The 21,839-nt window shown below is 29.2% G+C and overlaps 3 protein-coding genes across 3 annotated transcripts; 2 read left to right on the forward strand and 1 right to left on the reverse strand.

Moving 5' to 3' along the window:
* Nucleotides 1–6,877: 6,877 nt before the first annotated feature.
* Nucleotides 6,878–9,548, forward strand: LOC123294770 (mediator of RNA polymerase II transcription subunit 17). Its single transcript, XM_044875910.1, has 5 exons — nt 6,878–7,064; nt 7,144–7,856; nt 7,945–8,150; nt 8,349–9,063; nt 9,308–9,548. Exons 1-5 carry the CDS (start codon nt 6,976–6,978, stop codon nt 9,526–9,528), a joined length of 1,944 nt encoding a protein of 647 aa, XP_044731845.1. The 5' UTR covers nt 6,878–6,975; the 3' UTR covers nt 9,529–9,548.
* Nucleotides 9,549–11,097: 1,549 nt separating this feature from the next.
* Nucleotides 11,098–12,828, forward strand: LOC123294802 (RNA-binding protein Rsf1). The gene is made up of 2 exons (XM_044875955.1): nt 11,098–11,244; nt 11,746–12,828. Exon 2 carries the CDS (start codon nt 11,756–11,758, stop codon nt 12,341–12,343), a length of 588 nt encoding a protein of 195 aa, XP_044731890.1. The 5' UTR covers nt 11,098–11,244; nt 11,746–11,755; the 3' UTR covers nt 12,344–12,828.
* Nucleotides 12,829–14,605: 1,777 nt separating this feature from the next.
* On the reverse strand, nt 14,606–19,771 carry LOC123295197 (centromere/kinetochore protein zw10 homolog). Its single transcript, XM_044876447.1, has 5 exons — nt 18,526–19,771; nt 17,318–17,543; nt 16,699–16,902; nt 14,898–15,169; nt 14,606–14,836 (listed from the first exon to the last, which is right to left on the reverse strand). Exons 1-5 carry the CDS (start codon nt 19,702–19,704, stop codon nt 14,621–14,623), a joined length of 2,097 nt encoding a protein of 698 aa, XP_044732382.1. The 5' UTR covers nt 19,705–19,771; the 3' UTR covers nt 14,606–14,620.
* Between the last annotated feature and the right edge of the window lie 2,068 nt (nt 19,772–21,839).

Raw genomic sequence — 21,839 nt, forward strand, 5'->3', positions numbered from 1 at the left:
ATGATTAAATTATTGAAATAACAAGTGAAAACAAACAATTGACTGAATTAATTGTTGAAATGTCCTGTATTGAAAGTGTTGAATGTCAGTGTTTGCATAATTTTTAATAAATTACAAAAGTTTAAAACATCAACACTATTATGGCAGCCTCTTGACCGCCATTTGTTTTGGTTTACAAAAATTTCAAAAATAATCGGGAGTATTTTCTAGAAATTTTTTTGTTTTTCGAGATTCTTTGAAAATACCACTAATTGGAGGTACCTGCAAATTTTCATTTCAATATCTTGTATAGTTTTGGAGAAAATGGACACCAAATTTTTGTCATAACCTGCGTCCTAGCTTGCTTGAGGCGCTAAATTTAAAATAAAAAAATTATCCGGAGTGCCTCTTTCACTCCACATACCCACTTATATTTCGATTCATTCTTGATATTGAGCGCCTCAAGCTTTTACAAACAGTCGTGTATGAGTGATTCATAGTCAAAATTATTTTCTACTTCTTAGTGCAATAAAAGCTTATCCTTAAAAATGTTTTTTTATTAAAATTTGCAATTTCTTGTATTAATTAATATACATATATCAAATATGGTAGAACCGATGGGAAAATCAGAACGCCGCTTACCTTACCATGCATGTCTTCCAAACTAAACGTGCATGTAAAATTTTAGATCAATCGGTTGGCGATAACTACTTCAAAATTGAGTTGCATGATTCCACCTGGAGCATACATTCATTCATACATACACATACATACATACATACATATGTACATACATTGCAAGTTAAAAAAAAAGCTTGTAAAATAATAGATATTATATCCGTATAATATACTTACTGTATGTATTATATATTATCAGTTAAATGTATACCTAATTAAAGACTTGAGCCAAAATTATAGCAAAGCGGATTTACAAAAAGTTGTTTAAGAAACGAAAATTTGTTGTCTGAATTTTTTCGGCTTAAGCGACAAGTTTTATAAAAGAGTGGTTCGTGGTGTGCGTTTTTTCATAGGCACAAATTGGATCATAAATCCAAAATTTCCTTTTAGAACTGGCAATTCAAAATCTGGAGATCACTCCCACAAATCTGAAAATTTTTATTTTTAATCTTCGTAAATCTAAGTCTACCTAGGGCCCTTTTTTCGTATCGGAGCCTTTCCACCAAAATCTTATCTAGATTGTGATATAAAATAATAAATTTATATTCATAATTAATTATTGCTTAAATTTATCACCTAATTAACTTATTTTCCATAACTAAAACTACATAAATTATGTAGTTTTTTAATTTTTTGAAGATAGTAGTACTGTCGTTTATTTTGTTTTTTATTTTTTTAAATTAAGGAGCAAATCTTTTCAAAACTTAAAATAAATCCAGATTTCGAATTATCAAATCAAAATTCCATTTCTTCTATAACTCTTAACAAATATAAGTATAGAACTATGTACTATAAAGTAATTTTTATAGCTGCTTTGTAATCAGGGTTTACTTTAAGTTTTGAGCAGATTTGTTCCTTAAAATTTTTTTTGTAAAATAATAATTGATAGAACTTTTTGTTATGTAGATGTTCAAGTGTTCCCATTCTGGAATCGCAATTTTAGGAATAGGAGGCTTAATTTTATACCTTTCTACAAAAAATTTTCTTATTCAAAAATTTTCCAGGTAATTTTTTATATTTACGAGTATTTCCTGATCTAATATGACAATCCATTTTTATAAGAAAAATTTCATATATAATTTATTCTCTACAGATCTTACAAAAATATTTAGGTCAAATAAAAAGCATTCTATATATAAAGAAAATTATATTAAAAGAAACTTACAACTAATATCAACTGAAAGTGTGAAGTAAAAGAAAATAAATAAAGGAAAATATTTTTCTCGAAAAGAAAATAAATTATATTTGTTAAAATAAATACTTTATTATGTAATATGAAATAGTATTTTATGTATATGTAGTAGGTATATATGTATAGAAATCAATCAAAAAATTCAATATGGATACACATAACATGCATCTGTTTAAATAGAAAATTCTATAAGTTTTCGTATACAAAATGATTTATTTAAGATTATCATGGAAATGAATGCATAACCCGATCATCTTAGTCAAAATAAGTGATCAACCTCGGAATCTAACGGAATAAGCTGAATTTTTCTACAAACCTTTATTTTGATAGTCAAAATTTTGTCTCAGAAGTCATTTATGATCCCGCGTGCGCATCGTTAGATATTCAAGGTCAAAAATCTCGAAAATCAGTTTTTTGTGAATATCTCGTTTCTTTTGCCTTCCATCGTATTAACATTCATTATAAAAGATAAAATATAGAGGATAAAATTTTCTACAAATTTTGCCTGAAACTTCTTTTTGTATGTTGAACCATTTTTGAAATAGAGGGCGCAGAAGGTGTTGCGCTTAGCTTAACGTACTTCAGTGCTGGGTCACTATTTATAAATATAAGGTAAATAATAATTATTTATGTAGTTAGTATTTAATGAATAATTATGGAAAAAACCGCATAATAGACCGATATTCACGATTGGCCTTGTCTATTATACAATTTTTTCACTTAATTAACGATTAAACACTACTTAAATAGTTTGTTGATACCATATATTTATATCTCTCTATTTCAAAAACGGTCCAACGTATAAAAAAAGCTTTCAGACAAACAGTATCTCAGCGATACGTACCCTAGTGCAGGATCGATATTTATAAATATAAGGTATTAAATAATTATTTAAGTAGTATTTAATAATTAATAAGTATTTTCTACAACTTTTATAATAAATGTTAATACGATGGAAGGCAAAAGAAACGAGATATTCACAAAAAACTAATTGACCTTGAATATCTAAGATCATATGTGACTTTTGAGACAAAATTTGTACTATCAAAATAAAGGTTTGTACAAAAATTCGGCTTATTACTTTAGATTCCGAGGTGAAACCCTAAGATGATTGTAGTAGCAGTCAATTTTCTGATACGAGTTGACGGCGACTGAATTTCAAATTTTTTTTTTTTTTTTTTTTGAACTCAATTTGAGATGATGTAAGAATTTCTGTCTGGTAAATTAAAATTACTTTCGTTAATTATAAAACTAAATCATGATAAAATTAAAACCCCAATAAAAGGATATAAATACATTTTACGCGCAATACCCAGCTACAAATATACATAGACAGAGAGATATAGAACGGCGAAAATATCGGCGAAATATATATAGAACGGCGACTTTTTCTGTGTAGAATAATTAGTTCGAGTTTTGAATTTTTTCTCCAATCTTTCATCAATCTCCATTAAATTCTTAAAATAGAAAAATATGAAATGTAAAAACAAAGACTATCATCATATTCTAATCTATGAATACTAAACGAAACTTTTTTTTCGGAACAAAAAGTAGCTTATTTTCTTAGGAAAAAGTCCCGTCTATCTTTATACCCAAATTTATCAAAAATGGTTCAACGGTTTAGGTGTGAAAACGTAACAGACAGATCTATTTTCGCATTTATAATATTACATATACAAGTTAGGATAAGATTCTTCTAAAGAAGTCTTCTAAATATTTTATAGGTGACTTAAGAGCGTTTCCAAAAATCACAATTTCTTAAGATCATCTTTAAATCATCTATATGCATTCTCATTAGTGTCCTTTATGAGCAGGTAAATTTTTTCCTGTAAAGAAAATATTACAACGGCACTCGTTTATCCTTAAAATACATTTAAAGTGGTAAAATGAATGGCATTTGTTAGTTTTTTCTTATGTAAAAAGATTTTCTCGAAATATTTAGGCATCAATATCTCAAAAACTATGGTATCTATCGAAAAATTTTATTCTTAATTTTTGTCTAATTTTTCGTCTAAGTTCTAACAGAATCCACCCTAAAAATTGAAACGTAAGTATCTAATATTTTCATACATTCATTTTTTGAGATCAACCTTAAATTTGAATTAAAAAATAAACATTAGGCATAAGTCTTGATAAACCAAAAAATGTACTATGATTTAAGTAGTAACTTTTTTCGGCAAATGTTGGGTGTTACTTAGTATGTAATGGAGAAATATGAAATTAAAGTCAATTAAGAAAAGCAGAACATTATTGAATCGCTTAAAGCATGAAAAAGCTAGACATGTTACTTTAAGAAAGAGATCATATGGATTACCACAGAGGTATCCTGGCTTACGGAAACAAATGGGGTACAATAGTCGTATCTGGACTATTTTCATTTTTCTTTATGTAATATCAGAAAGTATAAACCACATTAAAATCGGTTAATCCGATTAAGACGTAAGATACCATATACAAGGAAAATATTAAAAAAATATATAGCATCACTCGTTTTTCATCGGAGATCAAAAGTATTAAAATTTTCCTCAAATCTATTAAATTTTATTCTCAATTAATATCTTTTGTCTGTAAATCAATGAATTAGTAAAGCCTCATAAAACCCGTTAATAAAAAAAATGCTTTTTTATCAATTAATTGTTTTCGTCTAATTGATCGGATAGTTTTAAGTAATATAGAGATAAAAAAAAATCTTCGTTATCCACGTTATTGGCAATAATAAAGTTAATAGATCATCTTTTATCCCATATCACCGAATAAAGCAAACACTAAAAAAACTAATATTGTATGTGTAATCGTATATTTTACTCCGTGCATGCTTACACGATAACGTGTAACTAAAGAACTTTTTTTCTTACCAAGAAATCCTGTTAAGTTTAATATTTTTTGCTGGATATTAATGGAGCAGCGTGGTCATGGCCAGAGAAGAGCTGTCAAGTCATTAGCCTTCACCAAAAAGGAAAGTAAAATATTTTAAGTAATCTTTCAGATAGCTCGTGGCTAAAATAGCATTTCTCCAAAGAGGATTTTTCGATTTTTTCAAAAAGGATTTTTTCAATTACCTACTCTAAAAAAATTACAAAAATACAGGGAAATTTCCCTGATTTGAATAAAATCATCATTTTTTTAAATAATTGCTACAAAATTTCAAAAAGTGGGACCCTTTGACAATTGGACAAGCAGTTTTTCGGATATCGGCTAAAATCGTATACGAGGGATGATATCCCGGAGAAAATTATTCAGACAATTCAGAATCTTGTCGGTCAATCTTAAAATTAACCAAATTTTCGAGGTCTTTGGATTATTACATGCAGTTAATTGCTTTTGAATGTTTTTTTGATGATAATTATCATTAAAAACATACATTAAAAACATACAAATGCAGCACATTTGACGATTAACTTATTATTTTCCGGCTTATCTTTAGAATTGTTCCTAAACAAAAGATTTTTGGATAATATTTAAGACTTTATGTCACCCAAACGCTAAATAAACCCGCTATTTTCTTATCACATTCCATTGATATTTCTTGATTTTTTACCGTTAAGAAAATTGCAAAAAATCGGGAAAATTTGTTGTATCCGAATAAATCATTTCTATAATAATTTTAATTCAAAAATCGGGTCACTTTGTCCATAAAGTGACTCGTTTCTAAGATATCGATTGAAATCGTTTATGGGGAATAATTTCCCGGAGTAATTTCCCCAGTCGATACTTTCGAAACTTGTTGTTCAATTAATCGCTATCGAGTGAATATATACGCATTATATAATATGGGATACTTATACATAGTATATACCTACATACATTTTTTCCTATTATATTCAAGTAAAATATTTTTAGGAACAACATTTTACTTTTCACTAAAACAACTTGTGACAGGTTTCGTTTCGGATTGATTTATCGTTGCTATTTGTATTTTATTTGGATAAACTTCGTAAAAAGATTGATGCAATCGTCCGTTTTTGTATATATACACGCTTATGTATAACAAAACATAAATAATAATATTAATAAATGTTATACATACACCTATATTTTATTAAGGAACCTAGTTACATTTTGAATTTATTTTATTTCAAGATAAAAAAAATCCTAAATTGAATTTACGTTGATTATGACAAAAGTTTACAAAAAGTAAAATTTGTTTAAATTATTAAATACTCGGTTTTAAATGATACCAAAAAGTTAATAGCAGTTAATTTTTTGGAAAACTTCTGAAATTAGTTTAGAAATCCTGGTTCCGTTCTATTAGTTTGATTTACGTAAGCTTTAGTAACATACTAGCGACATCAATGTTATAATCGACAAACTTACATATTACCGAATGTCAAAATGTACGTACTGGAATGCGTTAACGTATGTTGTGTTAACTTTACATTGCCATCTATTGATAAAAAATTTAACTAAGAATGCTTTGGTCATAGCGGTTCAGAGAGAAGATAAATCATATACTCATAGACTTACAACCATAAAATTTTATCTTACTCACATAATGTTAAAAAGTATAAATGCGATACGGTGACCACAAGCAATAAACTTTTACTTCTTTTATAAGGTGGAATAATTTATCTTTTATTATTTAGACTATGATTAATACACTAAAATTTATATTTTTAAGAAGAAACATTATAAAATATTTAGATATCTCAATTAGGGCTATCAGATCTGATTTTGGATCGGAATCTCCGATTTTCGAAGTGAAATCTCGGTTTTTTGGCTATTTTATTTATTTTTTAATTCAATCCTTATAACTAAAAGTTTTTATAAATAAAAGTATGATTTTCTAAAAACTAGAGTTAATTTAATTTTTTTGTAATAATTTTTAATTTAATATTATAATAATAAATTTAAAAAAATTAAAAATTACATAGTTTATTCTTTGGGTATTTACGAAGGCCAAAAAATTAATAAAAAAGGTAATTTCCAGTTTTACCGGTGAATGACATTTTTGTGTTACATTCCGGGTGTATTAACAGTCTATATTTATTTGATACGTCTATGCGTATAAGTAATATCCGGTAAAATATAAATTAGAGTTCAGTGACTGTTTATAAGAAAACAAAAAGACATGTCAAATTGATCTCACTTGAAAGACATGACATAAATAATTACAAAAAGTAATTATTATGGCTTATTCAGTTAATATATCTGTTGAAGCTCCGATAGAGAATCAAATCCAAGAAATTACATATGATGGCCAAGAAATTTATCAAGCGTAAGTTGTACCAATTTTTAATTCAAATAAGGATGTCCTTCAAATAAATTTTAAACAATAATTCTTGATTTTAATATAGCCCACTTACACTCTCTGAAAGTCTATCAAAGTTCGCACAAAGAATTGACTTTAGTAAAACAAGTGATACAGAAGTTACAGTCAAGAAGGAGCCGACTGAAACAAACGGTGATGTGAAACCAAATCTGGAAGAAGACAGTAAAGATTCATTTCAATCTAGTTTATGGCCATGGGACTCTGTACGGAATAAACTGCGTAGTGCACATACTGAAATTTGTGTACTTGCAGATGTGCTTGCAATTGCAAAAGAAAAACGATACATGGTGTTTGACCCCGTTCCACAAGAACAAGTTGAAACAAAGCCTATGGTTCAAATTTATGCTCGAAAAAAAGCATTGGCTGGTGCTGCAAGTGTTTTACTTACTGGATCTGAACGCTTACGCAATTCTCAAAATGAATTAAGTAATCGCAATCGTACTACTCCCGATTTTCATATTGAATTGTTAAGGCTAAGACAAAATTGGCGTTTGAAAAAAGTTTCAAATTCTATTATTGGAGATTTAAGTTATAGAACTGCTGGGTCGAAATATAATCAAACAGGGATGTTTGAAGTTACTAAAGCTGAGGAAGATGACAAACCTATACCTAGTCCTCCTCAGAGTCCATTGCCTGGTGCTCCAGCTACACCTGCCCCAAAAAGTAATTCAGCTTTACGGGTAACCGTTCCTTCAGAATTGCAGGGCGTTGCCTATATAGAGGTTCTGTGCCAAAAAGGTAGTACTATTTTATGCTAACATTAACGCTAAATCTGAATGTTAAAATAATGTTTATATTAACGCTTATATCCCATTTAATATTTCAGATCAAGAAGATTTATGTAGTGCTCAGATTAATTTATTAGGATCTGGACCCACAGCTACAAATCCAGATATTCATTGGCAACAAAAACTTGAAGCTGCACAAAATGTTTTATTTTGTAAAGAACTCTTTAATCAATTAGCAAAAGAAGCTGTTCAATTGCAAGCACCTATTCCTCACATGGTGGTTGGAAATCAAATTATGGCAAATGTTAGTTTCAATTTTACAAGCAGACCCGTTAGTTAGAAAATTTATAATTGAATTAATTCCATTGACACAATAAAGTACCAAAGTTCTTTAAGTTTACAATGTCGATAAAAATTAATTCTTTTATAATTTTTTCGTCACCAAGAGTAATGCTATTAATCCTTTCTAGATTAAATATTAAATTCTAAAAATTATTTTTAGGTCTTACCCGGAATTCAATTAATTATTGGTTTATGCCATTCAACTGGAACCGATAAAAAACAATCAAATCAATCTCCATCAAAAATTGAGCATGATCATGTGTTAGAACATTCACTGCATCAATTATTACGAGAAGTTCACCATAAAAATACGCATCATCCCTTTCCACATCCTTCATCCGGACCTTTGGGTCCAAGTAAACGACGTTGTATTGCCGGTCCCAATGCCTCCGATCGTTATGAACTCTTAGAAATGAGTAAATCGCAAACACTTCTAGAGCAAATAATTCAACAAGCTCAACATTTTTTCATGCGTAAACGTACAGAATATGTTTTGGATACAATTGCTAAAGAAGTTAAAGATCCATTGATTGTTTCACATTGGAATGCATTAAATAGTCCAACACAAGCTTGTGTCAAAATTAATATAATGACACACGGGTATGATGCTGTTTGTAGAACATCTTTGGTTGTTCATGTCGGTGAAAAAAGTTTAAAATGTGTGTGCCGTGATGGCAGAGTAATGCATATGAGCTACGAACCACAAGAATTAAGAGACTTAATATTTTGTCACATTAATCAACATCAAATTTTAGCTGTACAAGCATTGGCTAAATGTATGGGATGGCAATTTTTAGCTAACAGTAATCATTTAGGAATTGGTGCTGTTGAACCACTTGGAAATGCAAGTTCCTGTATTTTAGCATCACCAATTGGTTAGTTTATGTACAATATATCATGCACAATTGTATATACTGAAGAAAAACTGCAAAAATTTGTACTCGAGCACTCAGTAATTACAATGCCCATGCTATTCAATTATAAGATTTGTATCGGACAAACAAGAGTCAATAATAGCGTCAATTTTTGCACATTTTTCACAAGTTTATGTAACTGAGCCCATTACAAATACAGCAGTAATAATTATAATTATTAACAATATGTATTGTTAAATTTCAGGTGATCGTCTTATTGCCGTTCGATGTGAACCACAAGCAGGTGTTCAAGTCTCCATTGCACAGTCACCTAGACCCGACTTCTTTCCAGGGCGCCTAGTAACTGAACGTAAATGGGAACATTTATGCAGTTCATATCGTGAATTACGATTAGAAAAAATGGAGGGTAGAAATTTTCTACACAAAATGGAATTGTTAATGGCTAGTTTATCAAGTAGTACTTAATTTAAATAGTTTTGCGTACAGTGTATTTAACAAATAAAAAAATTTTTTAATATTTTGAAAGTCCTTTTGATATGAAATCCTTTTGCTATCAATATGAGCAAAGCTTTAAATTTTACCGATAATTTTTTTTTTGCTATAATTTATTAATGGAAAGTTTAAGCTGGAGTCGGCGATGCAAGTCAAAACAAAGAACAGAAATCCATATCAGCCTTTAAGAAGAAAATATAACCAGCTGCTTTAGAGTAATAGGTTCGGAAAAATTTTATAGCATATGTAAAAAAGCCTCTGATTTAAGTTGACTTCTAATTGATAGGGGGCTAAATTACAAAAAATACAATTTTTAAACTAATTAACCAGTAGGCCAACATTTGCTTGTAATCCAAACGTCTCCAAACACAAGTTAAAACATAAATTGTGGAATAATAAACAATTTTTCGCTCCAAAACAACAGTCGTTGAATTTCATTCATACAACAATTAAGACATTTAGCTGCTAGCCTGATAATTTTCAACCTCATTTACAATCAGGTAAAACAAAATCAACTAAATCGTTATTTTTCGCGCTAAACGTGAATGAACAGTATCAAAAAATTTTGGCTAGAAAAACACTATTTCTTTAGGAATAAAAAAGTACATAGCAAAAATTTGCTAGCACAAGTCACAAGTTGTTAACAAATGAGAAAAATATTAAAAATTTTTTCTTCACAATTTAGAAATTTTTTTTATTAAATTTGAAATAAATATCGTGTTTCTGAGTTCAATTCACCGTGATAGTAAATAATAAATCAATGGAGGCAAAATAATTTTTCTCATTAATTGGAAGGAGTACTAAGACAACCTAAAATATATTTGATAATAATTGCATTAAGAACTACTTAATTAAAAAAATTAAATTAAATTTTGATCATAAGGACGCAGATTGTTTAATAATTAAAAACAAAATAGATTCGATTAGACAAAATAATAACAATTTTTGTTTTATAAAATATTTTCTATTGAGAAAACCAATTTTTTAAATTAATTAATGAAAATTGTTGCTATTTATCAATTTTGCTTGTAAAAAAATTTTCTTTTATCTAGAATGATAAATGAATTTCAAAAAAATTGATTTTCTTAAAAAACAATAATATATTAACTAATTGTGGGAATGAATTGACTTTAATATTTGAACGCCATTTGAAATATGTCCGCTTCCGCTAATAACATTTCAAAACAATATCGAAAAGGTTTTTTGTTTTCATTATATAATTATAATACGAAATTTAAATATTTATTTAATTTAAGTAAAATATTTCTAATTCAGTTGTTAAATCATTGTTCCTTTTTTTATAATTTTTGTTTATTACCGGTTTAAAATTGAAATTCGCGCTAAAATCTTCGTAATTTGCCTTCGAGATTAAATATGTAATTTCCTTAAATTAAAATGGTAATAACAAATGAAAAATTGTTATTTGTGAATTGTATATTATAAATTGTTAAACGACATTCAATAATTAAATTTAATTTTCAATATATGGCTTTGATATTTCGTAAAATAAATTTAAAGAAATTATTGATTTGCCCCACCCTTTGCCTAGCTTGTAGCTTGACTTAACAAGCCGGTCAAGAAGCCGCATCATAACTGCGTTCTTGTTTGAAAGCTACGAATAGAAAACGTCTAAAAAGTGCCAAAGTAAACGTAAGAAAAACCGACAAATCTTCACTTCGAATAAACAGGGTAACTAAACATCGACTATCGAATTTATTAATCTACGAATTTAATTTTATATCGACGTATTTGGCAGCGAATATCGTTGGTTGTTTTACATTTTAATTATTCATCTTTGCCCTTGGGTGGATCATATCCGCGCCATTTATACATAACATTGCATTATTATTGTAGAAAAAATCGGCGTTATTTTTAAGTGACTTTGGCACTTGATTTAAAAAATAGCGACGAATTTAATTTCAACAACAGCCTGCTCAATCAATTTATTCAATTTTTAATACATAATCGTTGTTGAAATTCGACGCATTCTTCGAAATAAGAAGTATGAATTTTTCATTAACTTTTTCGCCGACTTTTTTTGCTACGTATTTTATTTATTATTTTTATCGTACAATATATGAAATAACATGTAAAAACATACCCACGATTTCTTTGCGAATTCGCCCTATCGTAAACGTATTCAAAGAGAGCAATTTGCTCTATATACTATCAATGTCGTCCGTTCCACAGACAATTCGACATGGGCGACTACAGCAAAGGTACACGTGTATTCGTCGGAAACCTAAGTGACAGCATCAAGAAAGAAGATCTAGAATCTGAATTTACAAAATATGGAAAATTGAATTCAGTTTGGGTAGCATTTAACCCACCTGGTTTCGCATTTATTGAATTTGTTAATCAAGATGAAGCAGAGAAAGCATGCGATAATTTGAATGGAACAGAAATTATGGGCTCCAAATTACGAGTTGAAATCGCCAGAGGCAGACGTGGTAATCGGGGTGGTGGTGGTGGCCGGCGTGGTAGTCGCGGCGGCAGAGGATTTTCACGTGGTGGTCCAGGTAGAAGTAGTTACGGTGATCGTGGTGGTGGTTATCGCGGTAGCCGTGGTGGTAGTGGTGGACGCGGTCGCGGTCGTTACGACGATTATGGTGGTCGCAGACAAAGTGGTGGCTATGATAGAGAACGAAGCCGTGATGGTGGCCGCACCAGAGGTGGTGGTCGCGACAGTGGTGGTGGTTTTGGAGGTGGTGGCCGTGGCCGAAGTGGATACAGTGAAGGTGGATCCAGATACAGATCAAGGTCTCCAGTTGCTCGAGGAAGGTATTAATAAGATCCATAAGAATTCTATTTCTACCGAAAGTTTTTATTTTTCTTAGTACGGTAAAAATGTAAATTTTATTGTGAACAACTATTTAAAACAAAATAACGATATCGTATCGAATTCTTGTGGCACCTCATTTGATAAGAACTAATAACTCGGTTTAGCAATAAAATTACTCCGATCCCCCCTGTTATAAAAATTTAGTATTATGAATAATATTGTGCCCTCCTGTTTGAAATAGCTGGAGTCTTATTTTAGATCTTCATAAATATTTGGCTCGAATATAAGACAAAAGGAATAATTCCTTTAGAAATTTCGAACAAAACCTGTTGCATTATGTATGATGTAATTTATTAAATACTCTCTTCCGTGAATTAAAGAATTGTATCCCCGTATTAATCGAACACATATTGATTACATTTTTATTGCTACATGAATGCCTATTTTTTATAAAGCTAATCAATTCTCTCTTATTATTTTGACTGATTACGAATTTTTTTCATACTAAATAAAAAAAATTAGGCATTTATGTTTATAATTCTTATTTGTAATTATTACTTCCACGTTTTTTTTTTAATAATGATCGACTTATTTTTGAATATTATTTAATTTTTTTTTATTTCAAAACAAAACGAAATGTAAAAATTAAAATTATTTTATAATTGTAAAAATCTTTAAATATAATTTATGATCAGAAATAAAAATTGTTTTTTTCGTATTTTATTTCAGTAAGTTTTTAGTTTTTCAGATTTAGATTTATCAAAAAAAAGTGAACAAATTCTTTAAAAGCCAATCTTTAATTTTTCATGAACTAAACAATAAATAGAAAATAAATCTTTTATACGAATCCAAGAAGTTCGGGTTCGAGTGTATTTTTTTCAATTCTCTTTATTTAAGATTTCCAGACAAGATATTTGTCAATATTTAGTTTACGCATGTATGTAGCATTTTACATCAAAAATAATCGAATAGACAGACCATGATGTAAATATCGTATGCATAATTATAAGTAAACAACAATAATAAGTAATAATAAGTGGATAAACAAATTTAAAAAATTCATTGAGTTGAAAAAATTGCATTCGTGTCTAGAACTCGAATAGCCTAATTGGTAGAGCGCTTGACATGAATCCAAGAAGTCCTGGTTCGAGTGAAAATAAATCTTTTTACCGAATCACCTATTTCTTAACAAATTGTTATATAGCGGTAAAAGCTATTGTAAATAATTATTTAGAGAAGCATTTTTTAATTCCTTAATTTAAATTATTGGACTGTCTTTTAAAATTATGAAAATAAAAGTCAACTGAATGTCTTCAAATTTTTATCGATTATTTGTTGAGTGCAGAATAGAAAAGTGAAATTTAAGAACTTCACACTAAGATTCTTAATTAAGTGGTTTTGAATAGAGTAAGTAGAGGTTTGAATCAATTTTTTTTTTTTTAAATGGGCGCAACAAATTTCTGATAACATCTTAAGAAGTACATTATACCAAGTGTTGCTCCAAGAAATACAATTATATCCAAAAGACCCGTACGAAAGTAATACTTTGACTCGAGTAGACCATTTATTTATGTTTTTTGGGTTTAAATTACGGATTTATGGCGCCTTTTTTAGCTATACTGAAGTTTTTAATTCATGCGTTTTTTTATGATAGTCCTATAATTCAAAATTCATATATTAAAATGCAAAGTTAGAATTCCTGGGAACCTAATTAATCTCTCTTGTTGACACTCATCATTTTGTGTAGAAACTCAAAATATTTTAACTGGCAATATTTAAATGCAAAATATTACAAAACTTACCGTTAATTAAATAATTTCTTCGAGGTGATGGCGCTTATTTTGTTTTTGCACTAAGCGCATTGACCTCTTTGTATACTAATACATTCAATGACTAAGCGAATTAGACCGTGGGCCCATAGTATATATTTTCTGCTATTTGAACTACTGATAAAGAAGTTTAGAAATAAAGATAGGAGGTTTACATCGTTGTACGAGTGTTTTCCAATTTTCATATTTATACGATTTTTTTCTGCCGATTATTATAAATAAAATCATTTATACATAATACGCAAAAACAAATGTTCCAACTCCTATGAAATGAATTCAATGCTAAATTTTTCTATCCCATACGTTTTACCAATTCCCATAATAAGTTTTAACTTTGTTTAACGCAACTAATTTCTGTGAATAGTCTAGTATTCCTGTGACTAATGAAAATTTGATATTGGAGTAGTTTGTTACAGGTTAACAAATAAAGTATAAATAATAAAGTAGAAAAAGTTTATTTAATTTTATTTAAAAGCGCTGCACGTCGGTTTGTATTCTGGAATAAAGCACGTATAATATTTTTAAGCTCTTGGGGTTTGAATTCTACAGCTAATGGGCCTTTACCATCCGCCCAACGACTTTCAATATCAGCTAATTTTGCTTCTAATAAAAAGATAATTTCTTGTAATTTCATCCACAAATTTACATGTTTATGTATTTCTTTAGGTTCCTAAAAAATAATTTGTGATCATTTATATTTTATCAAGTTATTTCATATTATTTACACTTACAGTGAACACTTTAGGTGCCCGTTGCAAAACTAAAGTATAGAAAGAAACAAGCTGTGTAGCTGCTGTCGCTGATATATCTTCAACAGATAATACTCGTCGAATAAGATCTTCTACTAACGTATTTAACAATTCACCCAAACTTGCATCGTATACATTCACTGGTAAAACTTTTTTCCATACAGTTTGAAGTAGTTCTAATTGTCGTAAACACTGTCTTATAGATTTTTCAGTATTACCATCCAATTCCGGTACTTGACCTAAGGTAGCTAATCCTTAAAAATTATAAGAAAAAGAAATATTTAAATTAAATACATATTATATATCTCTCTCTGGAATTTTACATGTATAATCCTTTTCAAAACAAACGTATCAATCTAGAAAAAGTCATGTTATGTAAACTCAATTTCGCAAATTTATCTAGAAATTTTAATAGCCATTACTAACTTAAATAAAATTCACTATCTATATTAAAATTCATCCACACAACATCTAAACCGATGTGTTTGTATATTGTTGCGTTTATTTTGAAACGGAGATACGTGCCGCAGTCATTTTCTGGCATTTTACAAAAAACGTTATAAAATGCTCATAAGAATTCTTTCTAACTACCAAAAACATATCGATCCATGATTCTCGTTACCCAATCAAAACGAACTTTTAAATCGAGCGCACATAAAATCCATTTTCTTGATATTTTATCAATTATAAGCGATTTACATAAAAACTAAACAGAAATAAAACAAGTGAAAACAAACAATTGACTGAGTTAATTGTTGAAATACCATGTATAGGCAGTGTTGATAACTCTGTCACATTTCACATACATACATATCTGACATATTTAATTGATATTCTCATATAATGCGCAAGTGTTGATGCGCAATTGTTTTTTTTTGACGTCACGTAAATAACAAAAGATATTCACTTTGATATTTCTATATTAATAAAATTTGCACCTAATTAACGCCCTCGTGGGTAAACAGTGATGTTTACAAAAAAATGTTTCAAACAAAAGTTTTTTATTTTTTTATAAGCAACATTTTTTACATTTAAACTTTTGTTCTATCTCTAACGGTTTACAAGATGGGTCCTACGGACCCAAGACCCAATTGACCTATGATGCTCATTTACGAACTTGACCTGACTTTTTACGTCCTGAGTACGCTGTAAAAATTTCAAATCGATATCTTTTTTCGTTTTTGAGTTATCGTGTCCACAGACGGACGGACGGACAACCGGAAATGGATTAATTAGGTGATTCTATGAACACCTATACCAAAATTTTGTTCGTGGCATCAATATTTTTAAGCGTTACAAACTTGGGACGAAACTTAATATACTATGTATATTTCATATATACATGGTATAAAAACAACCAAGTTAGCACCCAATTTCAATAGGTTGAGTTGGTTGGGTAACGAGAATCATGGATCGAAAAGTTTTTGGTAACTAGATTGAGTTCCTATGGAATTTTTGGTTCTACATAATGGATTCAATAATGGATTAAAGTACATAATTTTAGCTGTTGATAATTCCAAAATTCGGAGGGTAATCAAAAATTGCCAACGGTCAGAGACCTATTTCAGAGTTTATACTTTCAATGTCATTCTTGACTCCTTTAGTAATCATATTACTTGCCCTTTTTTAAATATAATTAGGCCTATTTTCATTAAATTTTCTACTACAGAGTCATGAGAATGAGTCATTTCATTAAAAGATTGTATATCAAACTTTATTCATTGTATGTAAAATTTCGGTAATGCGGCGCGATTTTTCACTTTCCCCATGGGTGGCGGCTTACCTGAATCTTTAATGATATCCAACATTTGTTTCTTTTGTACTTTTAATTGTTCTTCAAACATATTTTTACCAGTTGATCGGAGTCTACATAAAACATCATCCAAGTGAAGTATCTCCATATTTAACTCTTTTAATTTTGGATTATACTCAGTTTCAAGTTTGTTTAAACTGTATGCTAAATACATACAATTATTGTAGAATAAGGCTGAAAAATAAAGATTTCACTCACTTAATTATTTTTAATAATAATAATAATTGAAAGGAATGGTCAAGAGTGTGCAGCACACTCTTAAGAAAAGCCCGACGAGAAAAGAACCGAATAAAGCGCCTACGTTTTAGATAAAAACTTATAAAAGACCTTATATTCTAAATCCAGAAAAAATATAAATATTAAATTTATGAATTTGGAAATTTGATAAGTATTATTGTCTAAAGTATTTCAAGCCCCAAAAAACAATAAAATTTGTTGAGTAGCTCCCTAGATTTTTGGAACCTTCTTAGATTTCTCTGATTTACATTGATTCATAATCTCTTGGTAATTTCCTATTTTCCTGATGACAATTATTCGATAGATGATTCGGTTTAAATATTTACAAACAATTGTTTTTAAATGTCCTTACCGATTTGTTGAGGAATGGTTTCTAACATTTTCTTATGATGTTGTGGTACAAGTGTGTAATAAAGACAAATCATTTGCTCAATCGTTGAAACTATTTTTTTAGACACTTTTTCAGAATCTTGCTTTATCAAGTCCAATCCATTGCGAACATATGTTTCTAATTCAATCACATTTGTTGAAATTTGACATTTTAAAACAGAATGATCCATCGTTTCACTGATTTCAACCTGAATAATAAGAAATGAATTGTTTTAGATAATTGATACCTCTGAAAACAGATACATAATTCAAAAGATCTTAAAGTACATACAGATACATTTGGAAATTATATATAAGCAAGTCGTGGGTAAGGTCTGGTGCCACCCTTGAGGTCCAAACGAATAGCTTCGAATCATAATAAATAGTTATAAATATTATAAAAAAATAAAAATTCGACCGATTCGAAACGACGTTCAAAGAATTGAACAAATTATTTTCGTAATACATTTAAATGAACCGTTATACGAGTAAAAATATGAGGACTTATTTGTGATGAACCAGCTTCTGCTTCTTGGCGCTGTCTTTTCACAGCATCAATGCTACTCTTTCGAGTATAATTTTTTCGACACTGCACTTGAGTTTTTACAGATGTCTGGTCTTCCAGGAACTCCGAAAATTCACCACCTTTTTCAATACTTAAGACTAACAGTATTTTGTGGAGTATGAGACCTTTGAAACGAGGCAGGTATACGAGCATCACTACGCTGACAGTTGAATGGAAGACAGATGTTACTCAGGCCATGCTACTAAATAAAAATAGGAACGGAGTTCTTGACGTTGATTTATATTCTAAAAATTCTAAAATTTGTTAGTATAAGATATAGGGACTCATATTTTTACTCGTATAACGGTTCAAAAATGTATATAAACGAATAAAATAACTTTTTCAATTCTTTGAACCGCTATATCACGAAAATTGAATGATCTACAATTTTGTCTGGACTATTTTTGTTGGTAATCTCACCGTTTTACTGAAAAACGCAAAAAACCTATTTTTGCAAACTTCCCCCCTCAATAAAATTTTTTGCACAGGAGGGATTGATGGGGACTTTTCACAATTCATTTATAATAGTATCCTGAACATTCATACCAATTTTTAGCTCTATGGGAATTTTTGTAACCTTCAAAGTGTAATTTGATTGGATAATAAGAACATTTTAATTATTTTACCTCAGTCATATTATGTAAATCTTTTTTCATAATACTTTCAGCTGTTTTAATCATATTCGTACATATTTTATTAGCATAATGTATTTCAACACTATCCAAAAATTCATCAAATGATCGATTCTTTTCGTCCAAAAATTGATATTCATTCAATCGAATTTTAAATTGTTCAATTTCTTTTCGTATTGAATCAAAATTTTCCATTTCACTTGGTGTCGATGGTATGAGCTCAATAAAACATGATTCAACTAACATTGTGGAAAATCTATCACCGATTTGATTACCTAATAAACTTAAAACTGACTTGTTGTTATCAATAACAATATTCAAATAATTTTCCAAGAATTCGAATACATTTAATAAATTTTTTAAAACTTCTCCATAAAATGATGGCTTAACATTATCAAGTATTTTTACATTTAATAGTACAGAGTTGTTTTTTTCAACCACATCAACTGCACTTTTATTGTCAATTACAGTCTTAAATACGTTTTTCATAAGAAAATCACTTAATTCGGAAAAACATTCAAAATTCGCATTCATTTGAATTAAAACTATAAATGCATTTTGCAAGTTATCAAATTCAGATAGATCGATCTTAATTTGAATAATGTCCTTGTTGTTGATTAATTCTATTGATGTTTTGAAGGTTTCTGTTACCGATGAAATTAAATTTATCCGACTTAATTTCGTATGATGCCTCAACGAGTCGAAAATATCTAAATACTCAATATCATTATGTGGATTTTCAATTAAGTTTTCTAGCTCCACAACACATTTTGCAGCTTCTATATATTGTGTTTTATCAAAATAGTCGATAAAATTTCTATATGTCTTATGAACTTTCAACAGTTCGGACAATATTTCCAGGCCATATCTGGATTCTTCAATAATTCGTTTTAAATCATTCAATTCTTGTAATGCATCGATTACCCTAGGTTGTGTAATATCTGTAACTTGCGTTACTAAAATTTCCATTTGAGCTGAGAGTTCATTGCATCGTTCCATAAGTTGTTCGTCTTCATTTGATATGGGTTCGAATTCCACATATCTGTTTTGTAAAAATTCAGCTATTTCTTTCTTAATTTTATTAATATGAGTAGTAATTTCTAGTTGCTTTTTGTCTATATCACACAATTCAACATCTTTCTGACTATTTAAAATTTCAGCTACAAAACTCATCTTAAGTTTTTATTTTTCAGGTAAATATAAAACTGACACATTTGAGATTTGACACTACACGACTTCACGTTCTATGAACTATGACAGTTAAGATTTAAATTGATTGGTCCATTTTAAATAATGGCGTCATTCAAAAAATTAAAATTTTTAATTTGTTTGTAAAATATGAATTAGAAAACAACATCTGGGCAAGAAATGTTGAGACAATTAAAAGAAAATTTGAATGGAAAAATTATTATTTTTAAATTCGATATTTTAATAAGTTTTTATTAAATTTATGAAATTCGAAGTTCTTTTATTTATGGGTAGATGACACTACGAAAGACTTGTATACTAGACCAAAGACTATAGGATACTAGACCACTTCTACTTTTGGTTTTGCTTTTCCAGCTCCCGAATCGTGTAGTCTCTCGCGACTCCCGAAATCAATATAAATAATAAATAAAATTTTGATTACTTGTTTCATATTCAGATATATTCGACAATTCTGAGCGGCTTTTATTTTAAATTACTTGAAGCATATTTAAATATTAAATTATGTAAAAAGTGATAATACACAAAACATCAAAAATATCGAACAGGTATTATTATTCGGTGGTATAATTAGATTAATTTCACAATCTCTCGATTTATGGTTGCTTATTTAAGAACTTAGACTCACTTTTTAAATCCTGAGCACGCTATAAAAATTTCAGCTTAATTCCTCTTTTCGTTTTTGAGTTATCCTGCCCAAAAACGATAGACAGGCAACCGAAAATGGACTAATTAGATGAAATTATTTATGAAAACTTTGTTCGTAGCATCAATATTTTTAAACGTTACAAACTTGGGACTAAACTTATTATACCTTGATATATATACAGGGTATAAAAAGTAACACATATTTTGAGTGCTATGCATGGGGAGATGAGTGAGATCGTCATGCGCAGCGGGCGGGTTACTGCTAGTAACCAACATTAATACAAGCAGCGCACGATTAAAATTTAGCCGAGTAATAAATCTACCTATTAATTTTTGTGAAATAATTATAATTTTAAAATTTTTGTTTGAAAATTAAGAAGATATATTTAAGGTGTCTGAGACATTTATCCATCAGCTGAAGGTCAGCAATATTTTGTTTACTAAGGACAAGAACATCTTTATATTTTATAAATTAACAACCGCCAACGAGAGTGAATGTATTCAGCATTAATTAAAAATATAATAAATATCAAAAACGTGTTTATTAATATAACGTATGAAATAATATAACGAACTTTTACTCACACAGTCAATAATATTGAGACAATATCGATGTTGAACAGTAACTATATTAAACGTCTAAGAAGTATTTATAAAAAAATATTGAAGGCCAGTTTATCTCACAAGTTCAATATTATTGAGTCAATATTGATATAGATCAATATATTGATTATCAGAGCAGAATCATTGAAACAATAATATTGATGGAAAAAAAATCAAAAGAAATACTTTTTAATTTTTATTGAAGTTCTTTGAGTATATTTGTCGGATGCATGGTCTCCCAATACCACGCTCTTTTTTCAGCGGATACTGTCTTTAATTAAATCACAATTTTAATTGATGAATATTATTGACACGTGTGAAGGTTGTCATTTTGTAAATTGAATACATTTGTAGTTTGGGGAAAACCCATACAACTTATTATTTTCTGTCCCTAAATTCATACTCTAAAGCTAAACTCTAAATAATAGTAAAAACAAGGGAAAACAAACAATTGACTGAGTTAATTGTTGAAATACCATTACTCTTTCACATAATGCATACATACATGTCACACACATATAGCTGATATACTCATATAATACATACTATACAATTTTCGTATAAAATGCGCTCTCACGGGTAAACAATGATGTTTACGAAAAAATGTTTCAAACAAAAGTTGTTTATTTTTTTATAAGAAAAATTTTTTACATTTAAACTTTTGTTCTATCCCTAACGGTTTACAAGATGGGTACTACGGACCCAAGAACCAATTGACCTTTGTTGCTCATTTAAAAACTCGACCCCACTTTTTCAATCCTGAGATTGAATGACGGACAGACGACAGACGACAGACAGGCAGACAGACAACCGGAAATGGACTATTTTGGTGATTTTATGAACACCTATAC

The sequence above is a fragment of the Chrysoperla carnea genome, chromosome 3, assembly GCF_905475395.1.
Source record: "Chrysoperla carnea chromosome 3, inChrCarn1.1, whole genome shotgun sequence".
Classification (NCBI taxonomy): Eukaryota; Metazoa; Arthropoda; class Insecta; order Neuroptera; family Chrysopidae; genus Chrysoperla; species Chrysoperla carnea.